General features: G+C 41.2%; 1 protein-coding gene across 1 annotated transcript in view; it reads right to left on the bottom strand.

The window, feature by feature from the left end:
• acaca (acetyl-CoA carboxylase alpha) overlaps window positions 1–15601 on the bottom strand; it is a 237926-nt gene that overhangs the window by 37638 nt on the left and 184687 nt on the right. The window contains 4 exon segments of the mRNA XM_052035876.1: window positions 520–632; window positions 2293–2470; window positions 4147–4282; window positions 10690–10786. Of these exon segments, the coding sequence (XP_051891836.1) occupies window positions 520–632; window positions 2293–2470; window positions 4147–4282; window positions 10690–10786 (524 nt within the window).

Here is a 15601-nt window from a genome sequence, read left to right as displayed (position 1 = left end):
CACATAAAAATCAAGGGAAGAATCAGTAAGTGACATTAGGGTCTCACTCACCCATCAATTAAATTCAGCGGCTGCACTGCTGGACATCAGTAAGCATCACCATTCTAATTTTTTTGGACGGGGGCAGTGATGTTCTAAAAGGCACGGGATGCTCAAAAGTGAAGCAAAGTAAATTGATTGGGCAGTAAAAAAAAATTAATTGCCTGTTAATTTAGATTTGGTAACCATGACAGTAGATCATACAGATCACAATCTCATAAATGAGCTCAAGTTGAGCCTCGAGGCCTGTAACCTCCAGGCTGTAATCAAATTAAACTGTGAGAGACTGATTTAAAATAATAAATAAATAAAAGCTACAGTGCATTAATGAATCGCAGAACAAATTTAAATACGAGACCAACCATCCATATTAAAGGCACTTCACAGGTTCGAGCATTAATCTATACAAAACTTTGTTGGTGTACGGGGGGGGGGGGGAGGGGGGTGTGGGAAGGTTGATAGAAATTAAACTGCACATACCCAAACGCTCAGCCAGGTTCATGTAGACAGGGTCCACCCTTCGCATTGTTTTCACCAAGTCTTTTTTCCGGAATTTGATCTCTACTGTCCCCTCTGGCTCCAGTACACCACCTCTGATAAGTAAAACCCATTTACAGGCTAATTAACCATGCAATTATTCAAGACATAAATTAAAAGTCACAACATCTCAGCATATTCTTTTAAAAAATATACACCAATATAGTTTGGATCTTAATAAATAAAGACATCACTCTTAGTCCTGTGCCTGGGGTGGTGAGGTGTTATGGTTTCCTTTGCAAGTACCTTAGTTGCCCCAGGTCTTAGAAACATGCAAATATTATTTCATAAGATTTGAAGGGAGATAATTAGTGGCAATTTCTGCTCAGCTTACCTAGGCCAAACCGTACTCAAAGGTTCCATGGTTCATTGTCCTCTACAGAGGGTATGAGGGACAGTATTAAAAATGAAATAACAAGCATCTGTATTTGATTAAAGAATAGACCTAAATTAAAGCTACCCAAAAAAACGTCCATATTGAATGGCATTAAATGGCAGAAAAACCATCTGTAATAGACATTTTGGGTTTCACCATGGTGACATTGTGGTCATATGACAACTTGACAGGGGAATGCTACAGTCATCACAGAGGGAGAGAGTAAAAATAGGTTGGGTGGTGAAATTCAGATCTAGGGGTGTTTCCATATGAGACATAGGGTGGGGCATGGTAGAAAACTGCAAAGAAAAAAGGCGAATCACTCTGACCCCCTTTTATATTGCTTTTGTATCCATGAGGATTGCTATCTACAGAGACCTTGCAAGCACGTTTTGTGCCTCAAGTTACAAAGAATTCTTACAGGCAGGTGGATTAAAAGCAATATAAAATGGGGAATGAAGTAGCCAACTTGAGAGCAGTTCACTTACAATCTTGGTTACACAACTATTGACAATTTTATACCGGGGTGAGAAAAAAGTATGTGAAGGCAAAAAATGATTATATTTAATTCAGAGAAATTTAAATTTGCTTATATAATGTGGTAAAAGCACCTTGTACACAAGGCCAGTGTCCCTCATCATGTGGAGAAATTCTGTGAAGTCAGACTGAACGGGTTCAATACCAGGAGGCTTTGACTTGCATCTAGTGATCCTATCACAAAATATCCATAACTATGGATTTGCAGGAAATTTCCAATGAGGGATGGAAAAATGCAAAGAACATTCATGGAACCGAAGTGAGAACTATCCCCTCCCCCCACCTCCTTGTAGTGTTAACCATGTGAAAGTACCATTCTTAAGCACCCATTCTTCATATGGTGTGTCTGCAGAAAATCAATTCGAAATTTAGAAAGCCCTACATAAAATAAAAGTGACTCTTTAACCCATAGGAACAAAACTTTTCATTTCTTGGATTTCAGCTGCTCAGCAGTAATAATTTTGTAAAAGGCTGAATCTTGTTAATACAAACAACTGGTAGTCATCTGCAATTAACTGAGTAACATCAGTGAGCAGGGATAGTTTTATCTTTTTTCCCAACTCTGCTTCATGCGGTGCATTGGGTTGGTTTTAACCATGTTTGGAGACAGTGAAGTAATTGCTTGTAGTTCAAAAATAATATTTCAGCAGACACCAGTCTACGTCATAACATGGTGGGCTGAAGGGCCTGTTTTGTGCTGTATGGTTCTATGGTTTATTAGACATTCATTTAAGTGAAACTGCAAATGGCTGAGGAGAAATGAAAGAGTTAACTAACATCGTGGACAGAGTCGATTTCTGTACCTGCTTTCCTTGTCTGCATACATCTCCATGTGCCTGGGGTTGATGGTGGTGTCAATGACTACCCACGAGCCACCTCGCAGTTCTGCATGTGGGGGGATGTACACAAGCACAGGCTGCCTGTACTCTCGCAACCCATCGACAATGTACGCACCAAACTTTAGTACTTGATCATACATGTCTGGAGGGGAAGAACAGAGTGGTTAATTTCACAGGGATTCGCATCCTATCAAACCACTCATGCTGAGACAACGACCCTGGTGTTAATTTCTGGTAAATTTCACGGCTGATTTCTTACTGTCGTGGGTCACTGCTGGCCTGCCTCACTAAACCCTAGCATATGGATACCCCCCAACTGAATATTCAGCGAGTTTCATAATTTAATTTTGCATTATCTTGATAATCTTTCCAGCTACATAAAAATGTGCAGAAGACCAATCCAAACGTATCTGTATGTGCTTTTTATCCAACTTGAATTGGACCTCCTAGGTCGTCTAGTAAAGAGTTTTTGCTAATGTCAGTTTTCAGCATAGCAAGAACTGCGTCTAATCTTTTCCTACTCATTACACACGATTTCTGAGATGTTTTACCCACCATCCAATTGACTCCTTGCCGTGTGTGTTCACTGAAGAATGGTGTAATTGTTTATTTTCTTCCTCCCTCCACAGCATTGCACCCCCTCCCATCCCCATGAATAATCAAAGTGGTGCTAAGGGAGAAACTGCATGCACATATCACTCCATTCACTTACAAGGAGTTATTGTGCCAAACAGTCTCACAGAGCGGACCCTTGCAATGTTGATGCTTTATTTGCTGAGACTGTATAAGGGGCCTTAAAGGCACATAATCATCAGATTCCTTAAAAGAACCTCCTGCACACTTTGAAGTATAAAATAGGATTTCAACAAAAATGTTTCTGAAGCATTTAAAAATACTATGATTTATTAAACGTTTGAAGTGGAAGTATCCGTCTCAGAACGTCTTATCAAGGTGTCGTCTCACAAAGGGAACGCTTTTTTTTAAATATAAAAATATTTAAACAGTGGCATTGATGAACATTAGAACTATGTTTTTTTTTCAGCTTATAATTTGAAAATACTCTTTCCTCTGGTATAATCCAGATTCGTAGCTTAGACACAAACATCGAAAACTAATGCAAGTGGAGAGAATACACAGTCTGCCAGAGCTGTGACTGATTGATCTTTCCAAGGAGTTCCGATGACATTTGTGTCAGACTGTGTGTGCTGCTTTATCAGTTGAGGTTAAATTGCAAAAATACTGCACCTACTGAACTCGCCAGTTACAGCAATTCCAAATTTAAAGAGACTGTGGACGTGTTCTAGAAGGACTGCATCATCATTACTAAAAATTTTAAAAATTAGTCACATCATACTGCATGGACTCTCACTGCAAAGAATACAGAATAGCCAGTTAAAGATCTTGCAGGATCTAAAAGAAACTACTGAAGGAACTCAGTAGTCAGGTCAGGTAGCATCTGTGGAGGCAGAGGGATAGTCGATGTTTCAGGTCGAGACCCTTTATCAGGACTCAATTGTAGGAGATTAGCTTGCCTTCTTGAACTGGTTACAGCTCTGGCTTCGCCAAGTTCAGATCACATACAACTGAGCATGCAAAAGGTTTGACTGCCAGTGGGTCAAAATTGATTATTGTTCAACCACTAGACCAAGTGCTTCATGGCAGCACAGCATTCAACTTTGTGTAACCTCTGAGCTGTATGGACTATGGTCAAGGAGGCACTGTGCTTGAAAATGTCTCTCTCCCTGCTGCAGTAAAATATGGAGGGCATAGCTCTTTGAGGCAAGCAAATTTGGAAACATATCACTTTAATCTCTTTACCTTTCATTCCACCAGAGAAACCTCGCCAATTGGCAAACACCATCAGGGGAAGCCCTTCTCGATTCAGGTCCTTAATGGCTTGAGCAGTTTTGAAGGCAGAGTCAGGGAACCAAACTTGCCCAGCTTGCTGGATTATCTGTTAATGCATACCACAAAACATATGATTGATCAGTAATTGCACATTAAAGGGGAAATACCTACATTTAAATAAAGCAGGAAATGGAACAGTTATGGGAAAAGTGGAGAGGTTAGTAAGACTTTGATTTCTATAGTATCTTTCATAACCTCAGCATGTTCCAAAATATTTTACAGCCAATGAAGTATAACAACTGTTTTAGTGGAGGAAACACAGCAATTAAATTGAACAGAACAAGCTCCTATAAACTGTGGTAATGACTCAATCATCAATTTTATTGACAAAAACAATGCGCTGGAAACAAATCAGCAGGTCAGGCAGCATCTGTGGAAAGAGAAATGGAGTTATTGTTTAATGCCAAGGGCCCTTTTTTTCAATTAAGCTTTTTACAGATGTTGCCTGACCTGCTGAGTGTTTCTAGCATTTTCCGATTTTATTTCAGATTTCCAGCATTTGTAGTTTTTTAAAAAAATTTTCATTAACCTTAGTGACATCCACTGAGGAGAAATGAGGCCAAATGAAAGAGTAAGGTGCGCTTCCTGGCTTAAAATAGTGTCACCTGGTGGAGCAGGTGAGCCTCTGCTTAATGGCTCATCTGAAAAGGTGGCATCTCCAACAACACCACATTCCCTCAGCACTACACTGGAGCGACAGTCAAGATATCTTATGCTCAAGTCATCGAGGTGGGACTTGAACTTTCCAATTCAGAGGCAAAAATGTTACCATCGAGATATGGCGGAGAATACTTAAATAAATGAGTCGTTTATACTCCAGAGTCCAACACTACAAGTTGCCAAGTCCAGGTGCTTCCCTAATATGTGGGGAGAAATTGTGATTGTTTTGTCACATCTTTCAAAGTATGTGCCAACTTAACAAGTCTTTCCACTTTTCTGATGAAAACAAACAGCAAAGTTTAAAATGCTCTGTTTTGACCTACTGTATGGAGAAATGGTGACATCACGTAATGGAAAGGAACACATGACCTGCAACATTTTGGAGAAATAAGCCTGGCTATTTTAAGAATTTAACAGATAGAAGCAGGAGTATGCTACCCAGCCCTACAGGCCTGCTCTGCCTTTAATCAAGATTGTGGTGGATCTGCTATCTTGGTGCCAGGCAGATGGAATCTGGTTTGCGTCATATCTGTGGAGACTCTGAAGATCTCCACCTCCTTTTCCTCCCTCAAAAGGCACAGTAGTGTTATAATCAGAGGCCACTTCTTATGCCATTCCCAACATCTTCTCCATTCATAACCAATTTTATCTTAACACCTGGCAAGATGTCCCCCAGATAGCTTGAATCACATCCTGAAGCACAATCATCAACTTTGAATGGTCCTTATAGGGAGTTTTCATTTCTTTTTGGGTTCTGGTGTAAGCCAATTAATTGGCCAAATCTGATTATTACTTAATTGTTATTCTGTCATCGAGCAAACTATAAATTACTTGTTGCCCCTCCTTTCATCATATTGCTGACTACTCTTCAAAAATGCTTTGGTGCATCAGGATGCCATGAAAGATTATTATATAAATAAAAAATCTTTCATTGGAAGTTTATGCTATGATACCAGCAATGAATTTCCGTGGAGAGTCGAAACCACTAGGGTCATTGTGCGATCAGTACTCATGCAGCGGAGAGAGTCAGCAGCTTTAAATTCCTTGTGCGTTAACATATCGGATGACCTGTCCTGGGCCCTGCAGATAGATGCAATCACAAGGAAGGCATGCCAGTGCCTTTACTTTCTTAGAAGGTTAAAGAGGTTCAGATTATCACCAAACACTCTACCAAACTTTTGCAGATGTACTGTTGAAAGTATCCTGACTGGTTGCATCATGGTCTGGTACGGCAATTCGAATGCACAAGAACGCAAGAAGCTGCAGAGAGTAGTGGGCTCAGCCCAATGCATCACTGGCACATCCCTCCCCACCACTGGGAGTATCTACATGAGGTGCTGCCTCAAGAAGGAAACATCTATCATCAATGATATGGGCCATGCCATCTTCTCGACCATCAGGCAGGAAGTACAAAAGCCTGAAGTCCCACACCACCAGGCTCAAGAACAGCTACTTCCCTTCAACCATTCGGTTCTTGAACCAACTGGCACAACCCTAATCGCTACAGTATAGCAACACTATGATCATTTTGCAGTACAATGGACTTCACTTATTTTGTTCTAATTGTGTTATTTCTTGTATAATTTATGTTTTATTTGTTTATCTTGTGAATGTTGTGTCGCTGATGCTATGTGCCTGTGATGCTGCTGCAAATAAGTTTTTCATTGCACCTGTGCACACATGTACTTGCACATATGACAATAAACTTGACTTTGACTTGTGTTCTGGAATAAACAAAATGCTGGAAATGCTCAAGAAGTTAGTAAGCTCCCTATTCAGCCTTTGGATGGATCCTTTCCTGCATGACTCCCTGGTTCAGTTTTCCATCTCTATCAACCACTCCCCTTCTCACACCACTTCCCTTGCAGCAATAGGCAGTGCAACATCTGCCCTTTTACCTCTTTCTTTCCTACCAGCCAAGGGCCCAAACATTCCTTCCAGATGAAGTAACAAGTCACGTGCACTTTCCCCACTTTAGTGTAGTGAATTCAGTACGCACAACATGGTCTCCTTTATGCTGGAGAGAAAAAACAAATGCTAATTTGGTCACATCTTTGCAAAGTCCCTCTGTTCAGTCTGTAAGGGTGACCCTAAGCTTCCAGTTACCTGTCACTTTAACCCAAAGGGAGTCTGAGGAAAAGCACTTCATTTTCCATCCAGCAAGCTACAATCCTCGAGTCTTCAGCATTCAATAATTTCAGATAACCAATCTTTCCAATTTGTGTGAGACTGCCCAGTTCTGATGCAAGGTCATCAACTTAGAATGTTTCTTCTCTCTACACAGGGCTTGTCCAGCTTTCTTTTTATTTCAAATTTCCAGCAATTACAGTAAAACTCCTACAATCTGCCATCTGACTATTCAGAAATCCTGATGGTTCAGTATCTGGCTCACCAGGAGATGTTTGCCACACTTCCCTTCAACTCACCGTGGCCCTAGTTCCAACATTCCCTTTCAACTCACCGGCTTCACGGGAAAATCTATTAAATCTGCCTGCGTGGTGCCAATGAAGTCTCGAGTGTGCCAGGTTATCGGAGTTTTACTGCACTGTGTTCTCTATCTCACAGTTCCAGCAGCGTTTTTCCCTTTTTCTCTCCTCTGTCCTTGGTCATCTCCCTCCAATTACACCTACTCCAGAGAGATTAGCTGTTGGTAACCAACCTGCATCATCCATTTCTTTTTGGTCTCCACCCTATCCCAGACATTCCTTTTGTTTTCTCCAGCTTGTTTTTGAGAACAAGTAGCAGGAGTGAGTCACTCAGCCCCGAGCCCACTCTGCCATTCAATAAGATCATAACTGATCCAGTGTCGGCCTCAAGACCACTTTCCCACTCTCTCTCATACCCCTCGACTTCCTTTGACACTCAGAGAACAATCCCTCTTCGTCTGTCTTAAATGGATAATTTGTTATTCTGTAACATTCCCAATAGTTCTGGATACCCCCACCAGAAGAAACATCCTCTCAGCATCCATTCTGTCAATCCCCCTCAATCTTATCTGTTTCAATAAGATCACCTTTCTTTCTTCTATACTTTTATGGTGTATATACCCAACCAGTTCAAACTTTCTTCACTTGTTAACGCATTCATCCTAGAAATCATCCAAGCGAACATTTTCTGCACTACCTCCAATGCAAGTTTCTCATTCCTTAAATATTTCCTGAAATATTATACTTCAGACATGGTCTTACCAGTGTCCTGTAAGGTAACAAATAGAAGTTCTATACTTTTATATTCCATACCCTCTGTAACATTCCATCAGCCTTCCTAATTACCCGCAGGCAAACCCCTTTGTATTTTATGCACTAGGACCCCCAGATCCTTTGTATTGCAAATGTGGACTGTAGTTTCTTGGCTTCTGTCTCCTTTTTTTGAAAAGTAGCATTATATTTTCACAATTCAAAATAACTATTTTGAATCACTGCCATTTTTTTTTCCATTTAGCGGGAGTAACTATGACTCTCTTGGGGTAACCCCCTGGTTCCCGCCACCAGGTCCTTTAGAGTTGAGTTACACCGTAACTGTGGTGACCTTTCCTGGTTTCTGCGCCACAATGAGTCGCGTCTCCCTGCTGGTCCCGCCGGTAACAGCACGACTGGTGGCCAAAGTGACTTCCAGAAACTCAGGCGAAGGTCCTAAGCCTTTGGGAAATGAGAGCCTATGGGACTATATTCCTCTATGGGACCAAGGTACACTTTAGCTACTCCTTTTTTTCATACCTGTAGAAGCTCTCATTGTCTGTTTCTATATTATTTGCAGGTTTACTCTCATACTCTAATCACTAACCCTCACAACACTATACAACTTTTCTTTAAATTTGATACCATAGAACCATACAGCACAAAACAGGCCCTTCGGCCCACCATGTTGTGCCGTCCATCAAACCACCCTCACACTATCTAACCCTTTCCTCCCGCATATCCCTCTATCTCACATTCCTCCATGTGCCTATCCAACAAACTCTTGAATCTGTCCAATGTATCTGCCTCCACCACCACCCCAGGCAGTGTATTCCATGCACCAACCACTCTCTGAGTGAAAAACCTCCCCATGACATCTCCCCTGAACCTCCCACCCATAACCTTAAAGCCACGCCCTCTCGTCTTGAGCATTGGTGCCCTGGGAAGGAGGCGCTGGCTGTCTAATCTATCTATTCCTCTCAATATTTTATATACCTCTATCATGTCTCCTCTCATCCTCCTCCTTTCCAGTGAATAAAGCCCTAGCACCTTAAGCCTGTGCTCATATTCCATACGCTCTAATCCAGGTAGCATCCTGGTAAATCTCCTCTGCACCCTCTCCAACGCCTCCACATCCTTCCTATAATGCAGCGACCAAAACTGAACACAGTACTCTAAGTGTGGTCTAACTAGAGTTTTGTAAAGCTGCATCATCACTTAGCAGCTCTTAAACTCAATCCCACGATTTATGAAAGCTAACATCCCATAGGCCTTCTTAACTGCTCTATCCACCTGTGAGGCAACTTACAGTGAACTGTGAATATGAACCCCCAGATCCCTCTGCTCCTCTACACTGCCAAGTACCTTGCCATTTACCTTGTACTCTGCCCTGGAGTTTGTCCTTCCAAAGTGTACCACCTCACACTTCTCCGGATTGAACTCCATCTGCCACTTGTCAGCCCAGCTCTGCATCCTATCAATATCCCTCTGTAAGTTCCGACAGCCCTCCACACTATCCACAACACCGCTGATCACCACCCTTAACTTCTGTAGTTAGCCACCGATGGTGCATCCTTCTCATAGATTGTCTCTCACTGGAAAATATCTTTGTTGAAATTTATGAAACAACTCCTTAAATGTCTACCATTGCTGGTCTACTAACTTACCCATTAAGTCTATTTCTCAGTCCACTTTAGCCAACTCTGTCCTCATGCCACTGTAACATCTTTTATTAAAATATAGGACACTGTTTTCACACTTTCAAACTGAATCTGAAACTGTTAGATCATTAATTCCGTCTCGGTACATAATGCCACATTCAAGATATCCTGCTCCCTTGTTGACTCAACATATTGTAGTAAGAAATCATCCCAGATACATTCAGTGAACTTGTCCTCAAAGCTATCCTTGCCAATTTGATTTGTCCAATTTGTAAGATAATTAAAATCACCCATGATTACTGTAGTACCTTTCCAATAATGTTAATTTTTGTCTTGGCATGTACTCCGTCCTACGGTGCTGCCTCTCTTCTGAGGGAGGGGTGTGGGGGGGGCGGGGGAGGGAAGGAAGGGGTGCAGGGGGAGGGCGACATTCTACTCCCACCAGCAACTTCTTACTCTTATTTCCATACAAAAATGATTCAACTGAGCTAAAGCCATTCCTCACTGCTGCAGTGAACTCATCCTTTATTAACAAGAGCTACCCAGTACTTTTTCCTTTCTGCTTATGCTTCTGAAATATATCATTCCAAATTCTAACACTTTCAGGTTGTGAAGAAGGGTCATCAACCTGAAACATTAGCTCTGATTCTCTCTCCATAGGTGCCTGACCTGATGAGCTTTTCCAGTGGTTTCTGGTTTTATTTCAGATTTCCAGCATCTGCAGTTTTCTTTTCACTGCTCAAGTTTCAGATCAAACTTGGCAATAATCTGCAAAGCACAACTTTTCCCAAAGAGGCTCTGCCTAATTTGTTAAAATGAGATGCCTTGGCATTTCTGACTTTCTCTTCCATTTTTGCATCATCTCATTAATGTAAAAACTGTAATAAGCCAAATTGTGAGAAAATGCCATTTAAACCAGTTGACCTCCGAGAACGTTAGAGATCAGCAAGACCTACCTTTGCTTCTGAATCCAGGTTTGCAGGATCTGCTGGGATTGATAACTCTACTGTCCTGGTTTCCACAGCAACTACTCCTACAGGTATTCCACCCAATCTGAAACAGCAAAGAAAACAATGACTTCAGTCCCATTTGACATATTATTATCTCATGTGATAAAATCGCTATGCTGATGACAGATGTTTAGCAAATGACTGTCAGGTGCAGCTCTATAATGCTCTGAAATGGGTTTATACATGCAAGAGGGAAGGGTTCAAATTCCAGGTTACCTGAGCCAGTTGTGAGGTAGAGGTGGGAGACCTGTTCAAGATGGACGATTTGCAACCAGAGAAACTTTGATCCAATACCCTTCTGGGAAGGTTAACTTATGTGGCTGGGAACAGGCTAAAGCTAATGGAGCAGAGATTTAGGTGCTGGCATGAAATACTGAGCCGCCAGAGTGCACACACAAAAACCTGGAAGATAGCACCAGATAGTACTGGAGTACAGAATACTTCAGCGATAGGTGGGGTCTGATAGTGGCCGAGTAAACAGTAATCGAAGATGAATTTGAAATGCATGTATGTAAATACATAGGCAGTTTAATGCAACTGATGAGTTGCAGGTGTAAGAGATTTGATGTACTGGAAACAGAAACCCAACTCAAATTGTGGAGTATTGCGAAGTTAATAATTATGGTGGCAAGGTCACCAGGAAAGACAAGAAACACAAGAATAGTTTTGGTAATGGTATTAAAGAAATAAGATGCTATAAGGCTGGAAAGGTACATTGGGCTGAGAGATCAAAATGGAATTTTTGATTAGAATTAAGAGATAACATAGGAAACGTATGCTACTGGGAGAATGCTGCATGACACCAAAGAGAGGGATTAATTTCAAGAATCAAATTGCATGCAAGTTAAAGAAAGATGCAAGAACTGTAGTGATACGAGTCAGAGGCATCGAGACATACAGCATGTAAAATGGCCATTCAGCCCACCATATCCACACTGACCAGTGGGCACCCATTCGCAGTAATCCCTTTTCCTGGCACCTGATGAGAGATGTCAGTTTACCGCCACAACAGACTGGGATGGTAACTGTGTGGTACTTGAAGGGCAACTGTAGCATGGATACAAAACTGACTGATGGCACAGGAAGCAAAGATTTGTATCGACCACATGTCTTTGCAGAGGTGGTTAGAATACATTGGTATTCACAGTGCCACTGTTCTTTTAGATGTACGTTAATGAACAGAACTTGGGTAACCAGGGTAAAATTTCATCGAGGCAGAACAGAGTCAAACTGAGGACTTCCTTCTTTAAACAAATCACTTTGTTGTGATCTGAATTGGTGGTAGTAACAGAGACAATGATAAATTTTCAAAAGGGAATAGGATTAATCTGCAAGATTGTTCCCATCATATATTAATGGTGAAGAGACAAAAGAGTAATCGGATAGCTCTTTTAAAATAATGACACGGGTTTGATGGACCGAATATGGGCTTGGTGCCAGATCATTCACTAATTCTATGAAATCCTTTCATATAATGAATTGAAAATACAACATTCACTCTTGAATTTGCTATGTTGATATAAACTTTGCTGTAAATGAAATATTACTTTATTTTCAAAGTATCCAAATGCTATTCTACAGTGTTACTTTCAGATGAGAAATTGCTTTGAAGGCCATTCGTGGTCAGCATTCACCTTGGGTCCTTTCCTAGACTAAATAAGATGGGGATTTATATTTATTTAGCATATTCAACCCAAGAACGTATCCTGAAGTACACCACAAAGGCAGAAACAGACATCAAGCACTAAAGGGAGAAACGTTACGGGAGGTGAATAAAATTGAGGCTGTTGAATGGGAGTGAGAAAGCAAAAGAGCAAGAGAGATAGCAATGCCAAGAGAAAAGAGACGAGGGAAGCACTGATTTCCAACAGTGCTCAAGGCTTTGCTATTGAAACCACCCATGGAGTGGCCCGTGGTATTGTCCATTCAATTTAGGTCTCCTTAAAAGAGTCAATTTTGATGTGAGCAGGAAATGTCTGCCAATTAGACCTTATAATATATACCCTGACACAGCATTCGCTTGTAATTAGCTGCAGATTATTTATTGGCATTACAACCAGGTGGTGCCCTTGCGTGAATGTCATCCACCAAAGCGTGAAACAGATGAACAGTCAGTTTGCAGACAAACCAAAAATAAATATCGATCTGCGCTCACAACCCTACATAAAATGAGGGTGAAAGAAACTCTTCTAAAAAGAATATATACAAGGAACTTGTGGGGAGTAAAATTCTCAGTTAAGCTGCTCACTTTGCTCATAGGGCTGAGCCAGTCACAACACACTAGCAAATCCATCAATCATACAGCGAGTTTCAAGAGAAGATGACTCTCAGATCCTGCACCACCCATTGACTGCAGCAATGTTGTTTCTGACTTTGCTTTTGCTGCACAATGTTAAAATTGCAGTATATAGTATTGAGGATAGCAGGATGCAATTGGAATTTCTTCTTTTACCCTTCTTGTGTTTTCAATAGAAAAGAAACCGTTCCCCCTCCCACCCCACCCCACCCCACCCCCCCACCCCCCAAGGTAACGACTGGATACAGAGAGAGAAGTAGTTTATAGCAAGATATTTAGCAGCTGGACAAGTGACTGCAGAAATTTGCTTAGATTGTTAAGCACATCAATTTTAATTTTTATTTAATTTCAAATGAACATCTTCACTTGATCAAGTCTTTCAAGCCACAACTTTTGCAGATTACTGCATCGTGGCAGCTTCTTTCCAAAGTTCACTTAAAAAATAAGTTTTGTGTTTGATTATCAGCCGAGCTCCTGTGATCTTACATACAAAGTCAAGACCAAACGCAACAATGAGGTGAAGCAAGGTCAAAGACCAAGGGTTAATTGAATCAGTGTGCACAGATGTACTTCCGTCACCACTTTGAGCCTGTTCCCTTATAAAAATGGAAATCACTGATGTATCTATGTTGCCCTGAAGAGAGTTACGTTCAACTTTTATCAAACATTGATTGAATTGTGCTTGAGTACTGTGCTTGGTTCTTGTTTCCCTATTAAAAAAGATGGCGGTATGATTTACAAGGATATCACTGGAATTGAGAGGATATAACCATCAGGAAAAGCTGAATAGACTGGGATACTTTTCTCTAGAAAGGCTGATGGCTGACCTAATATGTCTTAGCATGAACAGATTATAGAGAAAATGTCTTAGCTTTTGCAGGTGACAGAAACAAGGTACCATAAATAATCACCAATAAATCCATAAGCCATTCAGGAGCAACTTCTTCACCTAGAGTTGTTAGACTGTGGAACCTGCTTCTCACAGAATGGCTGAGGGGAGCAGCACAGATACATTTAAGAGGAAGCTAGACAAACAAACACGCAGGAGAAAGAAATAGGATTGAGATTCATAGGAAAAGGAGGCTGTGGGAGTATAGACATCAGTGTAGACCAGCTAGGCCAAACAGCTCTGTACCATACATTCTGCACAACTTATTTTTATACCACAGCTTTAAATACAGTATGTGCCAAGGTACTGCACAGAATAGCAGCACAATGTCAAGATCCTACTCGCACTGTGGAATCTACCCCATAGTGTAAGAGGAGGTAAATTTCCCAGCACCAGTAGTTATAACATTGCAGTAGAAATTCTACTCTACAACAATCTACAATAGAGAGAGCAAAGAGCAATTTAACAGAGCAGAAAAATGAAGGCCATTACAGGTGACAGCCCACACGAGCTGGGATGAAGGAAAAAAGAACTAATGCAATAAAAGTGATTCTATAACAATGCAGTGAGTCACCATAATGTCCCATTGCGAAAGTGCACGTATTGCAATGTGTTGAATACAGCTCAGAAATTATCCACTCGCACGTGAATCTTAAGTTTGCAAAGGGAATATGTAAAAACTAAAAAAAAAATTGTTTGTGACTGAAATGAAAACTTTATTCAAGTTCCTATCACTGCCTGAATAGTTGAGCCTGTGGCTGCTTGATTGCTTACTGAGTGATACAGCCTATTGTTTCAGTGCTAATGGAGAGTCCATTGATGCACCCCAAGGTCCCAACTGAACACAGCATGTTCATCACTTAGCTACTTGTATGCAGTGTATTTGCTTCTATTTGTACAAATGGCAAACCATTCTACAGCAACAGGGTATCCCAAAACAAGATCACCATAATGACCCAGTAAAGAGAATGTTGTCGAGATTCTGTCAATCCTTTCAAAACAATGCTCTAAACTAGACAGAGTCACCGTACAGTGACAAATTAAAGTATTTGTTAAGCATACTGACAAAAAGATTTGTTAAAGCAGACAAATGTGTAAATTAAACATTATGCCACAGATATTCAGCAGAGTTTAATGTGGTGATTAGACTGATCACAAAATTTGCTGCTGACCATCTTGACTCGTTGAGCCTTCCCCACAGTTTGAAGAGGAACTGCACATTATTCAATGGTTCTCATCTGTTCACAGAAGGCAGGTACCAGGTTCATTCCACATCATAGAATCATACAGCATGGAAACAGGCCATTCAGCCCAGCCCGCCCAATGGGCACCCTTCTGTATCAATTCCATCTCCTGGCACTTGGTCCATAGCCTTCCATACCTCAGCAATTCAAGTGCTTATTTAGTCACTTCTTAAATGCTGTCAGGAACCCAGCTTCAACCACTCTCTCGGGCAGTTCATTCTAGGTACTTACCACTCTCTGGGTGTAGGTGGTCCCCCTCATATCCCCTCCAAGTCTCTTCCCCCTTACCCTAAACCTACGTCCTCCAGTTTTATCTACCTCTGATATGGTGAAAAGTTCTATACCCCTCATAATTTTATTTACCTCAATCATGACCCCTCCTAACCTCCTCCGCTCCAGGGAGAACAGACCTAGATTCTCCAGTCTCTC

The sequence above is a fragment of the Pristis pectinata genome, chromosome 21, assembly GCF_009764475.1.
Source record: "Pristis pectinata isolate sPriPec2 chromosome 21, sPriPec2.1.pri, whole genome shotgun sequence".
In the NCBI taxonomy this organism is placed as follows: Eukaryota; Metazoa; Chordata; class Chondrichthyes; order Rhinopristiformes; family Pristidae; genus Pristis; species Pristis pectinata.
The sequence above is the reverse complement of the archived record's forward strand: the minus strand, read 5'-3'. Positions and strand labels throughout refer to the sequence as shown.